This window comes from Solea senegalensis, linkage group LG18, assembly GCF_019176455.1.
Source record: "Solea senegalensis isolate Sse05_10M linkage group LG18, IFAPA_SoseM_1, whole genome shotgun sequence".
Classification (NCBI taxonomy): Eukaryota; Metazoa; Chordata; class Actinopteri; order Pleuronectiformes; family Soleidae; genus Solea; species Solea senegalensis.
This window is the reverse complement of record NC_058041.1, coordinates 10,367,477-10,386,153: the sequence shown is the minus strand read 5'-3', so window position 1 is coordinate 10,386,153 and position 18,677 is coordinate 10,367,477. Positions and strand designations below refer to the sequence as shown.

General features: G+C 40.0%; 1 protein-coding gene across 2 annotated transcripts; it reads left to right on the top strand.

Moving 5' to 3' along the window:
• Positions 1 to 18,024, top strand: ppm1bb (protein phosphatase, Mg2+/Mn2+ dependent, 1Bb). Of its 2 annotated transcripts, none has more exons than XM_044013777.1 (6): positions 1 to 387; positions 7,296 to 8,138; positions 9,666 to 9,783; positions 10,423 to 10,534; positions 11,560 to 11,617; positions 16,708 to 18,024. In XM_044013777.1, exons 2-6 carry the CDS (start codon positions 7,308 to 7,310, stop codon positions 16,735 to 16,737), a joined length of 1,149 nt encoding a protein of 382 aa, XP_043869712.1. In that variant the 5' UTR covers positions 1 to 387; positions 7,296 to 7,307; the 3' UTR covers positions 16,738 to 18,024. The 2 variants fall into 2 exon arrangements, with proteins under 2 accessions (XP_043869712.1, XP_043869711.1); XM_044013776.1 differs by lacking the exon at positions 16,708 to 18,024 and adding an exon at positions 13,173 to 13,758.
• Positions 18,025 to 18,677: the final 653 nt, after the last annotated feature.

The following is an 18,677-nucleotide window of genomic DNA, read 5'->3' as shown; positions in this document are numbered from 1 at the left end:
TTGTTCAGCACCCAAAGTCGAAGGATAGCTCTGGCCTTTCAATGGAAGAAAGTACGAGATTTGCCAGTGTTGTGTAATTTAACCAATTCTCTGTGTCCATATTTGTTTAGGAACGAACGTAATTGTCTTCATTTAATGTGAGATACATAACTGGCTTCAAACATGCGTAAAAATCAACGCTGTCCAAGCAGGGAACCACCGAGAAAGGAATTATCGCCGCTCATCTGAGGCCAATCTCGATTATTTTTGTCAAATAAGGAAACATAACATAGCTATCCGGCTAACGTTAGCTCCGTATATAGCTAGGTTACCGACATATCTTCCCACCAAAACAGAAGCCAGCAGATCATCAAGATTGGATCTACATTCGCACAGCAGCAGGAAAACGTAAGTAGCATGGTAGCATGTACGCTAACGTCATTAGCTCGAGTTTGACAACCTGTCTGGCTTCAACGACAGCTAACTGTGAAGTTAACGTTAGGATGTTAGCTAACTAGCGAAGCAGGCCTTTCCGTAGAGGGAACAGTGTTAAGAGGAGTTCAGCGTGTGGTCAGTGGTTTGGTATTTTGTTCTCAGAAACGCGTTTCCCCTAAATAGCCAGTCGATGGATGCAGCATGAACGGTGGTGTGTAATAACGTTAACATGGACACAACAGTGCCCGAATTAAATACGACCCTTCACCTGAAGTTTCAAAGTAACTCTGCCACCGCCAGCGTTAGCGGGTCAATTGTGAATGAAACACATTTAAAGTAACACTAGTGTTAACAGCCAGGCGACGCGTTAGTCTCCAGCGCTTAGTCTGGTCCCAGGCGAGCTAATCTAGCATGGTATATGCTACACTGTAGCTATAACCAGCTAATGAGAGCTTATCGGACTTTGTCATATGAGTGTCAGCGGTTAGCTCGGCAGTCTAATTATACTTCTAACGATATAACGTTATATATAAACATGCGCACGGTTATACGCCGCCGTATGTGCCATTAAATCCAACATATAGTTATGTGCCCACATTAAAATCTACAGTTATTCACGAGTACAGGCACAATAATCTGCATGTTGTGCCACTTGCTTAGCCACTGAACTGTGTCCTGTTGTGTATGCAGCAACCCTACATGATAAATATAACCGTAAGGCTCAATTTTCTCATATGAAATGTAGTTTTAACAACATGTAGCGTTTCGCCGCGACAGCAGCAACAATGCTCCTCCCAACACATTACCCTTCACATTTTATATTTATATTCGCCTAAAGTGCATTAAAAATTAAAATAGACACATGAGTGAACGTACTTCAGGAATGCAACAATTAATCTGTTTGAGTGTTGTCTAATAGTCAAACTGGTTGTCTATTTCAGCTTTTTAAATTTAAATATTGTCTAGTTTATTTACTTCATAAGAAAAAAATGTCTGCGGACAAAACAAGGCATTTAGTCATAAAACACTGATCATTAGTTTTCCCAATTGTCTGACATTTTGTGGACCAACACTTATACTTATTGATTAATAAAAAGGACTATCAGTTATGAAAACAGTTGTTACGACCTTAATGTTCAGATGTATCAATATATAGTGCTCCAATTGTGTTTTGGATGGTGTTGCAGGGCAGTAAACAATGTGAAATCAAATTATTGTAACAATTGCTTTATCTTTCCTCATGTAGCTGTTGTACATTTCTAAGTTTGTGATTCATGCCTCTGTCAGTGTCAGATGTTTTGTACTTGTGATTATTATTTGTTTTTATATTTACTGAATCTGTTCCAGGCGTTCCCAGGCAGATGTGTACTGTACAATGTACAGGGTTTGCCCTGATCATAAACATGGGCTTGGTTGGTAACTCCTTACTTTACTTTCTATTGGTCTATATGAGTGAATATGATCAACCATACCGTGGAAATTATTTTAAAGTTTTTTTTGTTTTGTTTTGATATGATGATGATACTATGTTTTGGTTTCCAATACTGATCCTATACCCTATATCCTATAGTCTTTTATCCTTTTTAAGCAACTTGGCTATTAATAACACATTTGTGCTTATGTATTTACCCACTGGTGTTCAGCCATTTCAAAACATGTGCATGTGCATGACACGTGCAGCCCCCAGTCATGACAGGGGCGCATGATGGTGGTGCACTTGCCTGTGTTTAGTGAAACACTTAATATTTAGATATTTAGGGCTCCAGTATGGAACTTCTTCTGTGGACATTTTCAGTCATAGTCCAACTGTTTGCTGCTGTCTCACTTTGCTTTGTGATGTAAAATGTGTCACTCTGTTTGCAGTGTGGGAATGTCTCCACAGACATGAAAATGAAACACTACTGTACTGACAGAGTGTGTGTCATATGGATAATCACAGAGAGAGGCTTAATCAGCATTGTTTGAACTAATTTGAACATTTTTAGCAGACATTTGTTCATATTAAACAGTTGTGCAATACACCTTTAAGCATTGTATCTGATTCAACTTTTCTATTAACCAGCATCTGGTGATACCCATATTGAGTACTGGATTAGCTTGTTCCTTGTTAGTGTACAATTTTTTTGGGCACAACCAATAGCTAAATTCTGACGACTTCAACCATTTGTGCTCCTCTTAGATTCAAACTGAGAGTTAAGCGTGACTGTTAAAACAAGAGTGTCTCTGAGGCTGTCTAAATGTTGCTCTGACTTTCCTTATTATTGAGCAGACCCCGCACCAGCAATGTAAAGACTACTTCTGCTACATGTCTCATTCCTATTCACATATGAAGACGTGTGGCATGACAAAGGAAGTTCCTCCCTTTTTTTTATTACCAAGTATTTTATATGATCCCTTGATAAGCCATTTTTGAAGTGTCACTGACACCGACACTATTGCAGACATCTTGTGGGTAATTTACATATCTGCTTTGTATTGTGCAGTGTTGAATTTTAGTCTGACAGCTGCCCATCTCACCTGTATCAGATTGCAATAAGGTGCACTGTTGACCAGTGTATGACATCAGTTGGTGTGGATTGTGCTCTGCAAGTCAGATATGGGAGGAGTTAGTCTGCTGATTATCTTATCTGAGTCGGCAGATGAAACACAGAGACAGTGTAAGATTGAGACAGTCATCAAGCTTTTTTTAGATCTTGACTTATCTGAAAAAAGGTTGTGGTGTTGGAGTGACTGATCTGAAGGCATCACAAGGTGCCTCCTTCTGCATCTTGTTATCATTATGTATCTTTTAAAATGAAGTGAATACTATCTCTTACAGCAGCACATGTACTATCAGTACCACATGCTTTAGTTAAGTACAGACATCAACCTTAGTTGCAGCTTTGAGCACAGAAATGACTAAATATGACAGACTATTCAACAATTTATCTGCACTGTTTGTGTTGCCAAGACATCAGATTAATATCTGCTGACAACTGTCAGTTTGTGGTAGCTATCCACCAGTGACAGGCTAATCGAAGGAGGAGATTTTCCACACTGTTCAGTTGACTTCCATGGTTTGTCATCTTAGCCAGAGATCCAGAGATAGTATCTTCTCAACAAACACAACCCAAGAGATCAGATTAGTGCACAGAGGTTTTTCAGTCGTTCCCTGCCGCAGAGTGATCTCTGGTTTCTTTACAAGACGACCAGAGTCATCTAACTATCCTTGATGCAAATTATGGTGGGTCTACAATATTTAGTTGCAGCTGTCATATGTAGTATAAAGTTATCTTTTTGTATTGCTTGTGAAAATCCTTTTATTTTTTTAACATTATTGTATATTTTGAGTGTGATTCAAACCAAAATATCCACTCATAATTTTTGACAACATTCAGAGTAGCCATCAGTAACTTCATGTTGCAGTGTATTATTAATAATACATGTGTAATTTCACTTTAAGTCACTAAAGTCACTTTATTTACTCTTGGCAGTAGTCTGTCAATAAGGAAGGGGATCTTGGATTTTGAAGATGTTTTAGGAAACTGCCATCACCACTGCAGTTGAACTGTTGGTTCTTGAATGCAATGCATCACAGATTCAGACAAAACAGAATAGAAGATTTCACTAGCACTGAGTTTTGGATGTTTGGTCCAACAAAACACAAGATTTGAAGATGTGCACCCTTTGTAGACTAAATGAATAATAATTTGGTAAAAACTTCAACAGTAACTATGTAACTCCATTTATCTATGCACCCCTCCTTGTATGTGATTTTCTGTTATGTATGCTTTTGATGGCATCTTAAATCCGTGAAGATTGTTTTGACTTAAAATGTAGTCAAAGGAAAAAAGATTTCATGAGAAAAAGTGGTATCAGGGCAAAGACACTCTGCTACTGATCAGAGCTCAAAGGGGAAATTAATCAATGGAGGGTTAATAATGTTGACTGAAGTGCAGCATGTTGGAAGAAAATGTAAAAATGTCAGCAAGGTTAAAGTTGCGGTATTATAAAGTATAATTTGGGTTCAGCAATAGTGTTGGATTAGATATTTTAAATGTGTAACAAGAGATAGACCAGGAAGGTGTGGCTTTGGAAGTGATCACCCTTACTCAAGGGACCAATTACATAACATAGGCTGTGTTCCAGTTCAGGCTCAGCTGCTTTAAAGTCCTTATTTCAAGAATTAATAGATCATAATGGTTCAACAGGGCTGTTCCATTCCAGAGACTTCTCCAAATGGGGCTGTGAAATGTGACCCGTAGTATAGTATACTCTGCAGCCCTCCTCATTCACTATCCCACGTGGTGCTTTTCACAAATATGGGGAAATGTCACATGATCGTGTCATGCGTATCAGGTGTTTCCCTTTGCCATCACCCACTAAATCCATCACATGAACTTGAACAATGAACAAATCAGAGTAAATACTGAGAGAAGGACCTTTGATGATTGTTTTTACCTTGTATTTTTCTTATATCTAGGACATTTTCTTTTTACTTTTGTAGTCTTGATATCTATTTTATGGCCGTTTGCTCTGGCTATCATATATGATTTAGAACCAACAGGTTGACGAGAATTATTCACGTTATAACTTGGTTTACTCAACACTATCTAGCCTGAGATGCAGGTTTTACAGTCTACATGAATCATCAAGAGATTTAGTGTCCTGCTTGGATTGTTCCACTATGCCAAGTCCAGTAACATGAATTACATTACTATGATCACATTATTATTCAGTCAGAAACATTAACTTAGTATGATTTGGAGAATTTTCTTTCTTACTTTTCATTTGCCTTCTTCTTAGTCATACTTGCATTGACCAATAGCTAATGACTAACCTATTAGAAATGGTTGACTCAAACTAAAGATGTCTTTATCTGTTGGCGTCATTACCCACTTTAGTTCCTTTCTTCAGCATTATGTAATCCAGACCTTCCTCTTCCCTCTTCCAGTGGTACAGGGAAGATATTGGGAGGGGGGTTAAGTACTTGAGAGTTCCTTGTTTCAGTGTGATGTCTCTGTGGTGATATTTATTTGGGCTTTGCTTGTTCTCTTGTGTGCTCACATGTGTGAGTGTGTGTTTGAAAGTAGTCAGTAGTATCTTCTGCAACTGCTTAAATGGATGGATGATGCAACTCTTCGTTCCTTTACCAGGCGATTGAAGTGAGTGTGTGTGAGTGTGAGTGTGTGAGAGACAGGGAGGGGATGTAGTTGAATGAAGCTTAGCCTGGATGTTTGCACTGCAGGGTGGGTGGTTGCTAGGCAATGGCAGTGTGTTTGTTTTATTTTTAGAGAGAATCACTGCTAGTGAACATAACAGATTTCTTTCTTTAACATACATATGGGAATCCTCTTTCTTACAATACATAAACATGTAGTCTACATTTGAATCTCAGTACTCGTGTGGAAGGTGAGAGCTTCATGGAGGGACTTATATGATCAAGTAATTATTAATCATATAGCAGAAAAGCAATAGAAATGCCAATGGCCCACTGCCCCACCCTGGACGTGAAATCTAAACTGGCCTGGCGTATTTATAGAGCGCCTTTTTCTTGACATAGTCTATGACACTACACTCTCTCTTTCACACACACACACATGCACACATGGATGCACACACACACTTTCCTGTGAAACCAGCTGTAGTCACTCCTTGCATGTACCAGCCTTTTTTGGGCACACGCCTGTCATGCCGCGTGTTCACCTATGTGGGAGGTAACGTAGGGCGAGAAATCAGTATGTTGGAGGGAAAAAAATGACATGCCGAGGGTACTTTCAATTTTTCTATATATATTTTTTAATTGATTTTGAGATCTCATCAGTGCTAGAGCTCAAGTCAAGCAATGCATACTGTAATTTTAGGTCAGAACTGAATTGTAGCGGTAGACAGGCTGGAGGGCAGATGATCACCATTGATACACATTGGTTTGCAAATATTTTCTCATCATACGTCTTTTGCTCATGTATGTCTTTTTTTTCTTCTTTTTTACCATTGTCCAATAGTGACGCATCTCTCAACATAAATGTTTGAAATTAGTTTTATTCAAATGTAAAACTATGTATCAGGAGGTGATCATCTCCATTGACCTTTTTAGCTCATAGGGATGCAACCAAAATCAATTTCATAATCGATTAATCTCCGGATTATATTTCCCAATTAAGCACTTAGTTTGTTGGTCCATAAAATGTCAGCAAAAGTTGAAAAATGTTGAATATCCTGTCTTGTTTTGTCCACAAACCAATATTATTCATTTGTTATTTTATTGTGTTCACTTCACAGTCACAGAGTGTATGGTGTTAAGTTGGACCGATTTTACTAAAGTGACTCTATTTCCAAGTCTAATAATGGTATTAGTAACCTTGTGTGAAAGAATCTGTTTGTGCTCAAAGAAGCTTAACAGCTGTGGTGTAATCCTCAGCTCTGTGGTTCCCCCACTGCTATCTTTGCCTTATTGTCAGGATCTGTGGCTCTCACCATCCATTAAGTAATTAAAAGCACCGTGTAATAATAGCAATAAGCACCCCCCTGAACCATTGACACACAATAACAGGTTATTTACAGGGAAATTTAACAACCCAAAGAAATGTGTTGACTACAGAAAGCAGTTTTTTGGTCTATTGTTTGAACTGAAATATGACCTGTGATCTCAGGTAATGGTTCCTTCCTGAGTGCTCATTTCTAATTTCAAGATAACTAAACACATTTGTTATTTTTACATTTGTTTATGTTTAAACTTGTATATATATATATTTGTCTTTTCAAGACAAAGAAGGAAAGAAGTCCACTGACTGTGGGTGTATTGATTATGATGAGGAGCTACATTAGCTTCTTTGTCGTTGCTGGTGATGGTATAATGGTTCACATTTTAGTTTCCTGCTTCTCTTTTACTTCCTCTCCAGCTATAGGCAGCAATGGGTGCATTCCTGGATAAGCCGAAGACGGAAAAACATAGTGCCCACGGTGAGGGCAATGGGCTGCGATACGGCCTGAGCTCCATGCAGGGCTGGCGGGTGGAGATGGAGGATGCCCACACAGCTGTTGTGGGTCTCCCCCATGGGCTCACCGACTGGTCCTTCTTCGCTGTTTATGATGGCCATGCGGGCTCCCGGGTGGCCAACTACTGCTCCGGCCACCTGCTGGAGCACATCTTGTCAGGAAGTGGCGACTTCGGTTCAGGACAGGGCTCTGTGGAGGGCGTGAAGGACGGCATCCGCTCTGGCTTCCTGAACATTGATGAGTACATGCGCAGCTTCACCGACCTGCGGCAGGGCCTGGACCGCAGTGGATCAACGGCCGTGTGTGTGTTGTTCAGCCCGACTCACCTCTACTTCATTAACTGCGGCGACTCTCGAGCCGTGCTGAGTCGAGACAGCAAGGTGGGTTTCTCCACCCAGGACCACAAGCCCTGCAACCCCCTTGAAAAGGAGCGGATCCAGAATGCTGGTGGCTCAGTCATGATCCAGAGGGTAAATGGCTCCCTGGCTGTGTCTCGGGCCCTGGGGGACTACGACTACAAATGTGTGGATGGTAAGGGCCCCACGGAGCAGCTGGTCAGCCCAGAGCCTGAGGTGTGTGTGTTGGAACGAACTGTTGAAGGAGACGAGTTCATAGTGCTGGCATGTGATGGGATCTGGGACGTCATGTCCAACGAGGAGCTGTGTGAGTTTGTCCGCTCACGACTTCTGGTGTGTGATGACTTGGAGAAGGTGTGCAACTCAGTGGTGGACACCTGTCTGCATAAGGTAAGCTTTGTTTATCCCACATAGATTTCCACAGCTTTTTAACTGGATTTAACAGCTGTGGCACATAAGTCCACTTTTAAATAGATTTTTATTTAAAAAACGAAATAACGTAATGTGAATGGAATATTAGACGGATCTGTGTTGTAGCTAGGAGTAGAAAGAGTTAACATAAAATTGTTTAATTTCATGATTATTTCATTCTGCAGGTTTATCAGATACTCCAGCTGCAACTCGCAGTTATTTTCATTAGTGATTAATCTGTTCATTATTTTTCCTAACATCACTTCTTCAAATGTCCTGTTTCGTTCACAAGCTATAGATATTCAGTTTTTATGATTTCTGTTGTAGATGAGCAAAGAAATCAGAGAAACTTGTTACAATTAAAGAAAGTCACAAAGGATTAATCAATTATCAAAATGGTTTGTGATTAATGTAGTTAATGATTAATAATGGATTAATTGTTACATCATTATCAGATAGCACCCCTTTGTTTTTAAATGGACAATCATTTATTTAACAATACTGCAGTATATTTCTTAATACATAAATATATAAGGATAAAAAAAGGATAATGACATCATGATTTTAACTTAGCACAACTGGCCTCACAGTAAGAGATTAGATCGATCAGATGTTGAATAATACAACACTGCCTTCATATCATCACATTCATTGGCTCTTCAAGCTATTGATTCAAGATAAGGCAAGACTCATACTTTGCCTGAGCCAAACTCATCCACCAGTCATAAAACTGCTTAAACCTTTACCTTCCATGTATCACACTTTTTTTGTGTCTTCAACCAACAAGTGCGCAGCAGAGGGATTATTTTTAACTTTGCAGATGGGTTTTCTCAAAGGAACAGCAGCAAACTGTCATAAATCTCCTGTGCTGCCTCTGCCTTTTGTGATGTATGTGACATTTTACACTTACAGAAAGGGGCTCTGCTCACAGTGACATTTTACATGGAAATAAAAAAAAAGTGACTGTCTATTGGTTTAAGACCAGAGCTCCATCTTGGCCCTAGGTGACCGTTACAAATGTCAGCCAGCTAATTTGTTGTCTGATAAATTGTAAAACAAATTGTACTACAGCCAGATGTGTTTTCTGCACCCAAGTAACCCAAATGAAAGCAATTGGGACATAATCCGTCTTTTATTTGTAATCCCAGTGACACATAAAAAAAACCCCAAGTGTTTTTGTTATTTATATTATATGATATTCATGATTCATGATATCCTTGCTAATTATTAGGATGTTGAGGCAATATAACACACAGCATGTTAACATTACCTGTTTTTCATCAGCATGTTTGCGATTAAATACTTGTGATTTATGTTTTTGTTTTACTTTGTTAAGTTATAATTAAGTTGGGTCAGCTGATTCAGCGTTATGTTGATCTTTCAGAATATACACGTGTCAAAGTTGTTCAAAGATTAGAAAGCATTAGATATTCTGTACACACAGTGTATTTTTGTGTTCGACATAGATATAGCTGTGTTTGTTTGGTCTCTTGTCTCATCCTATAGGGGAGCAGGGACAACATGAGTGTGGTGCTGGTGTGTTTACCAGGAGCTCCCAAGATCTCAGAGGAGGCTGTGAAGAAGGAAGAAGATTTGGATAAATACTTGGAGTCTCGCGTTGAGGGTCAGCACGCCTAACACACGCACACACACACATCCTTACACATCTATAACATGATAAACTGATGATGCAGCCACAGTTGCAGTAAATTAGAGTCACACAGACTCAAAACTGACTATAACACCTAGTATTTCATAAGGACAGCAACAGCAGTAATAAGACAATGGTGAACAGCTGTAACATGATAATGCGCGACCTTTGTGCTGTAAATCATGTTAAATTTTTGTTTGAAAACCCAGTCTCAGAGGCAGAGTATGGTTTAATTTTTTTTGTCACCATTACACTGTGCAGTCTTTTTTGACATCATAATGACAGTTTAAAGCTAACAAGTTGTCTATTTTAGTTATTATCACATGTAATAAGCTGTTTTAAAACCTGGAGTGGATTTAACATTTACCTGTCAGCACAAGTTTGACACTACTCCCTTGATCCATAATCAGGTTCAAATAAACATTCTTTATTGAAACACAAATATTTGAAATGGGTCTGGTTCAGGTCTCTGCAGTCAGTTGTTATATGAATCACATTTTCTTTTTTTCCCCACTGTTCTCAGTGAAAAGGTGGTGATTTATAATACACTACAACTTTGTCTAAGTTACCACAGCCTCTCACAAACTCCTTGTGCTCTTTGTTTGTGTGCAGAGTTACTAGGAAACTGTGGGGAGGCTGGAGTCCCTGACCTGGTATCAGTCCTGAGGAGCATTGCCACAGAGAACATCCCCAATCTTCCACCTGGTGGCGGCTTGGCCAGCAAGTAAATACTCTGCTAGGAATTGAACTTTCAACATGGTGTACTGACATGCTGTTAAACAAACTAGAATTTAATAGCGTAGGTTTTATACACAACTTTCTTATGGTTTATAAACGTTTGGGCTTGGTATTTGATCACTGACCTGAAAAGCTAGAAAAATATGTAGTGTATTGAATTAAACATGAGTTTAAGATTACACAAAAGATGGGAAATGGAAAGTTGAGTAAATAATATGGTTGTGTCCAGTAGTTATAAATAAATGCAGAAAAATCCACTTTCACACGATGTGATCTTAGGGTGAGGAAATGCAGATATAGCTGTAAGGTAATGGAGTATGATTCCAGTGCATCTGCATTTGTTTCATTGCTCTTGAATTTTCTACACACAAAAATGATATTGTCACCCTGTTAAAATAATCGCATAACTAATTTTTTCAAGTTTTTCAGGAAACAAAAAACTTCACCGCTTAAGTCACACACTTGACATAGGCCATTATCTTAAAGGGGTAAAATCACATGATCTGATCAACTGAGGATGTAGACGATTTTACCATAGGTGGCTTTGAAGGTGGTGATTTAGAAATTACTTAAAAAATTAATTAGGCGATTATTTTAACAGTGTGACAATATGTGATCTTATTCCTTCAGTGGTGACAATATTATTTAATGAGGCAATTCTATAAGCCCACTCGGACTTGCATTGAAATATAGTTACACTTTTTGACAGTGAGCACAAGTAGCTCAGTTTATCAGAACTCGTCCTAAACATTTTTTTTGTACTCAAAATTTGGTAAGAATCCAATCTGGCAATCTTTCACAGGCAACACACACCCTAACACTCATCTAATCACTTTAATGTACTCATAAATAGAGAAGATCTTTTATAGCGGATGCTGAAGTATCGACTTGGTTGCTTTCATTATTCCATTTTAACCTGAATCAATATACATTTGCAGTGAACAGAGACTGTTTATATTGTGTTGTTCTCTCCTCAAAGCGGTGAACTGTGTGTTGTTTGTGCGTTTGCAGACGCAGTGTGATCGAGGCAGTATACAACAAGCTGAACCCTCACAGAGAAGAGGAAGGCGTGAGTTGATCTTTCTCTAAACCCCTCACCTCTTCACCCTTCCAACCTTTAACATGACCTCATAAACACACACCAGCCCAGACAAGGACACTCTTTTGTGTGTGCGTGTATGCATTTGAGTGAGAGCAAATGAATCAGGTTTAAGTTTGAAAGAGGGCGCAGGGTATGCTTAACAGAATAACCTTGGTAAGCTTTGTGAAACTCCGTTCACTGCATTCATGTTGAAAAGCACCAAAGGTTTCTGCGGTCATGGCTTCAATTTTGTGTTAATCATTGAAACTGGATGTATAGCGGGGCCTTGATAAAATTCTGTAGTAAACCATTTAAAGAAGAGATGGATTAAAAACATCAGAATTCAACTATGGGATAACTTTTCATTTGTAAATCGATTGAGTAAACCAACACGTCTATTCCAACTTTTGCCTACAGTTAATGTACAACTTTTTTTTATTGTTAGTAAAGCATTAAGTTCTTGGTGGTGATAAACTGTCAATAGGTGAAGCTTGCCGATTCAAAGTGATGGACTGTCCTCGTTACTGTCAAATGTATTGACTGCCATAACTCCACTCGAGAAACCTTGATGACATAAATATGTGTGATACAAGCACTGGCACTAAGAGCAAAAATACCTCTGTGGGATGCCTTCTTTCATGTTTTTCTAAATTTAATGATTTAATGTCACCACAAAGCAAATGAAGCATATCCTGAAGACGTTGAATGCATTGCAGTCACTTCATGATTATGATGCAATTAGAACAAGAAAGGTGCTAGAGTATCACTCTGCATTCACTTATGAGTGTTTGAGTCATGACTAAGCCATGTAGTGTTTCTCTACAATTGAATTCACTGTTTAATGTTGTCCTGTTGTGGTTATGTTCCTGCTTAGTGTATTCGAAACCCCTTAAATCAAAATGTGTCACTTTAAAAACTTGAATCTAAAATACTCCAAATTCTGGTTTAATGTGAAATGTGTAAGGCAAAGTGCTCAAGGTGGCTATCAAAAGACGCCTGTGAAAATTGACTGCTATATACAGAAACATGAACTCGATTGTCATCTTTAGAGTTTGCTCTGAGGATAATGTTGGAAATTCACACAGAGATGTTGAAGGAGAAACTCATAACCAGCCTCGCGAAGAAGTATCCGTCAAGGCTTTGCGTCTTCTAAATGTTGTTTTTCTGAAGAAAAAAATAACACTGTCTCTTTTTAAACGGTTTGGATGTGATTGTGGCGTTGTGTGTACACAAGGGCACGTGAGTGCATTTGTCACATTAATGTCAGTCGACTCTTGACTTGCAGGCTCTTTTCTCTGGGCTGTGTGGGTGCTGACAAACCCCCTCCTCTCTGTTACACCACACAGCAAATATCACAAAGGGTTGTTGGCCACAGGGCCAGAGGTAGTGCTTGCATGGTTCTGTCCAACAGACGCAAGCATGTCTTTGATATTGTCATTCTAGTGTGTTGTAGATGTGATTGTTACCTGTATGTATGTACTGGCTGTGTGTCTTTGACCATGGAGCGTGCCTGCAGAGTCTGACCCCTGGCGTGTCACCTCAGGCCTCTGCGGGGGGAGAGGAGGAGAGTGAGGAGGGAGGTGGCAGTACAGCGGCTCATCTGCTGGAGGCTCTGCGGCAGTTCCGCCTCCACCACCGGGGGCAGTGTCGCGCGGTGCTGGAAGATTCCCTGGCCACGTACCACATGCGGGGGGAGAGCTCCGCCAAGGGAACAGGGGAGAGAAGGAGGACTTCAGATGATGACAACAATGACAGCCAGGAGCAGCCCGCCTTCCCTCCCTCTCCCCCCTCACCCCCGCCCTCACCTGCCACTGTAGAAACAGAGGCTCGCCAAGATGCACCCACCCCTGAATCCAATCCCTCCTTTGACTGAGCTTCCTGTCTGAATACGCACCCACTCATCTATCTGTCCGACCCCAGAGCTCTAGTCTGACGCCCTATGACCTCTCTTCTTTTCCCTCATCACAGAACTTGAATTGACACATTGGATGTGTCTGGCTTCATTGTTTATAACTGCAGCTGCCGTTGCCTGTCACAAATATTTTAACATTTAATTGAAAACACAGATGCCCTCTGTCTATTCAAGTTCTGTCTCTGAGCCACACCCATATACCCAAGGACTCTCTTGATTCCCCGCTGTCCTCTGACCACCTTGGCTTGAATTCCCCAAACTTGCTTCGTTTACATCTTGACCACACAGACCTATGTTTACATTAGCAAAGAAACAAGGCAAATTATTAGTAAGTGTAAAAATGGCTTGTGAGGAAAACAATCAGATGAACACTGCACTCCTTGCCCCCCCCCGCCTCACTCCCAAACCCGTTTACAGTGGAAGAACTGGCAAGAGGGCACACGCTGAACTGCAGCTGTGTCTCATCTACAGACTCACAACACATTCTTTTATGTATATGTATGTACTGTGTGATTGCGTGTGTATGTGCGTCTGCATGGGTTGCAGGAACTGGTAACCGCCACAGCAATTTTTCATTTTGGCCGTGGATGTTTGAGCAATAACAGGTTTATCAGCATTCTCTGCTTTAGGTTGTTAAAATCCCTGGGAAATTCAACCTCAGTGGAATACCTGTAGATTGAGCGGTGGTTGAATTAAATCATTCTCGCACCACATAATCCCTAATTCCACTTCATCTAGTGCATTGCCCCAATGGTGCATAAAGGGGTTCAAATGTGTTTCTTTCAGGTTTAACACTCTAGACGACCAGGCGCAACCAAAGTGGTCACAAAATAAATGTTTAATATGAAAATAACAAGATACTATTAAGTTGTTGGTGTCACCAGATGAAAGTTGATATTCTTTCTTCAATCAAAAGGCAATTTTCTTAAAAAATGGAACGATTAAATGGATTGGAGCTTCAAAACAACAGTTTTGAAAAACACCTGGTTCTCACACTGATTTGTCCATTTGTTCCACTTAGTTTACCTCACTGAAGCAGCTTAAACAACACAAATGTGGGATTTACTGTGTTATTTGTTTTTTTTCCTTCCCCCAAAGCACAATTTCGGTCACTGAGGTTTTAAAAGAACTCATCCAGGGTTGTTTCCAATGTGGCTGATGAGGGTGTCAAACGCAGAGTTGCTCTTAATATGCTAATGTTCTGAAATATACATGCTTGGTAGCAAGTATTAGATATTAAAATATCATCTAAGAAATGTTACTGCTTCAGTTTTTGAGCAAAATTTCAAATCATTGTTAGTCTCAAAACACAGCCGAGCTCTAAACATTCTGACACAGTAAAGTGCAGACGGATGTAAACTAATCTCCATTAAACCACGCAGAGCTTAACCTAAAGTATGAGGGGAAAAAAGTAATTGTAAATGTTTAGCTTCCTTTATTTTAAGATAATATTATGTCCTTTCCTCTGGTGACACACTCACGCTAACACACTGCCAACACAATTTGTATTTGCACTTGGCTTATATGGTAACACTTATGTTATTAATGTGTAAGACGGCTGTTGCTAACGGCACACTTTTATTAACTTCAGGGGAAATATTGGACCTGATTATGGCACTAACTCCAGGACTGTACCACAAACATTAATCCATATATCCAAATATGAATCCATCAACTCAATTGTTTAACATATTGCACCTGACCAATCCGTATCACTTCCCTCATGTCATTCTGCTATAGTTGAATGGTTGAATCCAATCCAGGCCTTAAAAACCTGATTTAGCACTTAACAGATTCAGAATTATCTTTATTGTCATTATACCAAGTACAATGAGATTTCTTGTGGCTTTCTCACTCATGTGTTTTATGTGAGATGATTATTTTCTATCTATAATCAATTCAAAGTAATGCTGGCGCATTAATGTACCTGTTTTTTTGTTTTATTTTAATGAATAAATTTCCTACAGCTCATGTTGCCAGATGCTGGTATTAACTGCAGTGTTATGAGTTTCACAGCTTGTTAAAAGCCCACATCAAGCATATTTAATTCCCCACAGGTTATGGCACTGCGCGCAATGACACAATATAAAACTCTAATCTCATTATGGATGTTAGATTCACACAGACTGCTGAAGGCACATTGTTTATCCGCCCTCTGACATCAGGTAGAGAGGGAGTATAATGTCCGGTCCCCAGTGACTCTGGTAGTGCATGCACTGCTCTTATCTTTTATAATATCTAAAGCACTTAACTACTGGGAGGAGAGGTAATGCTTATAGCGCTGTTTATGCGTGCGTGCGTGTATGTATGAGTTGTATTTGTATGGGGGTCAAGTGGGCCTAATCGGTCCCACACACTTAAAATTGACAAATGAAAAAATAAAAAATGATTGGAGGTATAATGGTGCAACTTTGTGTCAAGTGTGAGTATCTATCGGCGCAAAATGGCTGCACATTTGTGTTCCCTTGAGTGCTGTGCCATGTAAGTGTGTATTAGAAGAAGACCTTTCTGCTTCATAAAAAAGTCCCCATCAGCCAAAGTTAATACAGTGGAAATTGATACAAGATGATACCATCAAAAGTTGTAGGGGGATTTTTCATTAGGTAATGTTTTGTACATTATTCTGTATTTGTGAGTGGCTCAAGTGCATTCCTCGCCCTCCACTCTGCTTTTAGCTTTTGTCTCAACTGTGTATTTCATGTTGGCTGTTCTGTCCGTTTGGTCTGTTGACTCCTTTTTTAGAAAAATAACAAATCTTAGTTTGTGTAAAAATAGATACACAAATAAAAGAAAGTTAACACTTGCCGCTGCACTGCTTGAGCTGGCGGTGATGAGACTGAGTGAGGGGAAGGTGTGTAGTCTTGTAGGGACGCCGTTATCTCCATTTCTCCCCTGTTTTTCAGTCAGAGTTGGCCTCGTGATTCCCCGCAAGGTGAGTCATCAGAGGTCTGAGATGTGGTCGTCTTTAACATGCAGGCTGAGCAGGGGAAGCTCACCATCTTTCACCATTATCCATTCATTTTGAATACATAAAAGAGGGGAGTCAGGTACATCCCATTATTTAAGGCATCAGGAGTCAGTATCTTGAGTGCTTTTTGCCGTGCCAGATGCAGCGACAAAAAGTTGACACTTCTCTCTCCATCTTGTTTGCTTTTTATTGTCCCAGAGTGCTGGTGAGCTGGAGGACCCCTGGTAGTCATGGCAATACTCACCCCCATCTCCTCCCGGTGACCAGTGCATCCGCCCAGAGGAGGAGTGTCTCTCCATTGCGCCATGTCTTTCTCCACTCAAAAGAGGACATGTGGTTTGTCTTGGAGTGTGTGAGTGTGTATGATGGCTGTGTGTATGCGTGAGTGTGTGTGTGTGTTCGCAGAAACGGGACAAAAGATGACAGACGACGACAACACGTGCGTGTACTGCTTTAAACCTGGAGGAAAAACAAAATCATTTTTCAGACATGTTGAGATTTTATGAACTGAAGCATTTGTGATGGTAGAAGTGATTTTTACCATTGAGGTGTTTTTTCTTTTCTTTTCTTTTCTTGAATGTTGTCTTTTTCTTGAATGTTGACGATGAACACCTGACCACGAGGACCTATAGTGTATGTGTGTGTGTTTGTGTGAGAGATGAGCTTGTGTTTCGAGGAGGGCCACGAGAAGACAACATGGAGGATAAAGACTTCTCCTGGACATTCTTTAGTGCTCCTGTGTCTGATAATTGCCTACCACCTTTGCTTCTCCCCTCCTACAAGACACACACATGCACACACACAAACTCAAACACACACACCAAAAACATTAACATCTCCACCAACTTCCACTTCCTCTTGTGCACATATGTGCCACCATTGCAGGTCACTGCATGAGAACGTTGGTTCTACATGTACAGCTACATGATTTTTTTCCTGTCAACCCTGGTGGACAGTGATTGGTTGAGGCTGATTAAACCCGAAAGGACCTCTGGGCTCTGATTGGCTCCTGCCATGTGAGAAGTTATGTGGAAATTCGTTTTTGTTTTTTTTCTTTTGTTCTTGTTTTTGCTGATAACTATTAGGATGATGACGATGATAATCATAATGGGGGGAAATAAATGGGAGGTTATTTGGTTTACTCAAGAGCTGAGGGCGAGTTGGACTCATGGTGGTGGAGCGGGGGTGGAGGCTGTTGTATCGCTGGTTGGACTTCCTGTAGTAGCAGGGTTTCAACAGCAGGAGGGTGGATACTTCTCCACCTTCCTCCTTACCATTTCATATGGAGGTACACACACAACGGCGAACTGTCCTGACAAGAGGGAATTTTTTTTTTTTTTTAATGTTGTCCATAAGGTTACTAGCTGCTCGCTGTGTAGAGTGAGTGAACTCCCTGTTTTAACCCTGTTCCTGGTTCTCAGACTGCATTGATAATGTTTGTATTGCTGTTGTTTGATTGCACTCACATTTGATTACAGAAAGCGTCTATATATGAAATAAAATACCTGCCAAGGACCCAGTGGTGGCTGCATACATGTTTATATACCATATATGATGATGTTTGCATATAGTGGTGTGTTGGCTTCATGGAGGATTCCAACATCTGTGCAACTTGTTGACCTACAAACAAACAGGACTTGGTTATTAGTCACTCGACGGTACGATATACATCTTAAGCAGTCTTGGCTCATTTTCCTCGTGTTTGTTATCGATTTTTTTCAGTGAGCATTGTCCTGTCGAGGACATTGTCGAGTCCTTCCAGCTGCAGAGACCATCTGCTGGGCCTCCATGATGTTTGACCCCTGTGAGACTTTTCTGCAGGTAGACGTGTATTAATCCCTCTCGTCATGTAAAAAACGAAAACAAAATGAACATAGGAAATATCCCTAATCTGCAAAATTAAAAAAAAAACAAAAAAAAACACCTTACTAAAGATTCTACAAGGTATTTAAAAAGAATCCAAACAAGTTGTGTAACTTAATATAAACCTTAGTTCTAGTTCACCCTTCATTACTTGAATAAAGACTCCAGAAATTATCTGCGACTCCTCTGTGGGGGTCTGTACTAATTCTATATTTTATTGATTTAACTAATGCAGCAAATTAAAAAAGTGACACCCAAGTCAGTGTGTAAAAGTTTGTCAAACACTTTCTCTACTAGGCAAAGGG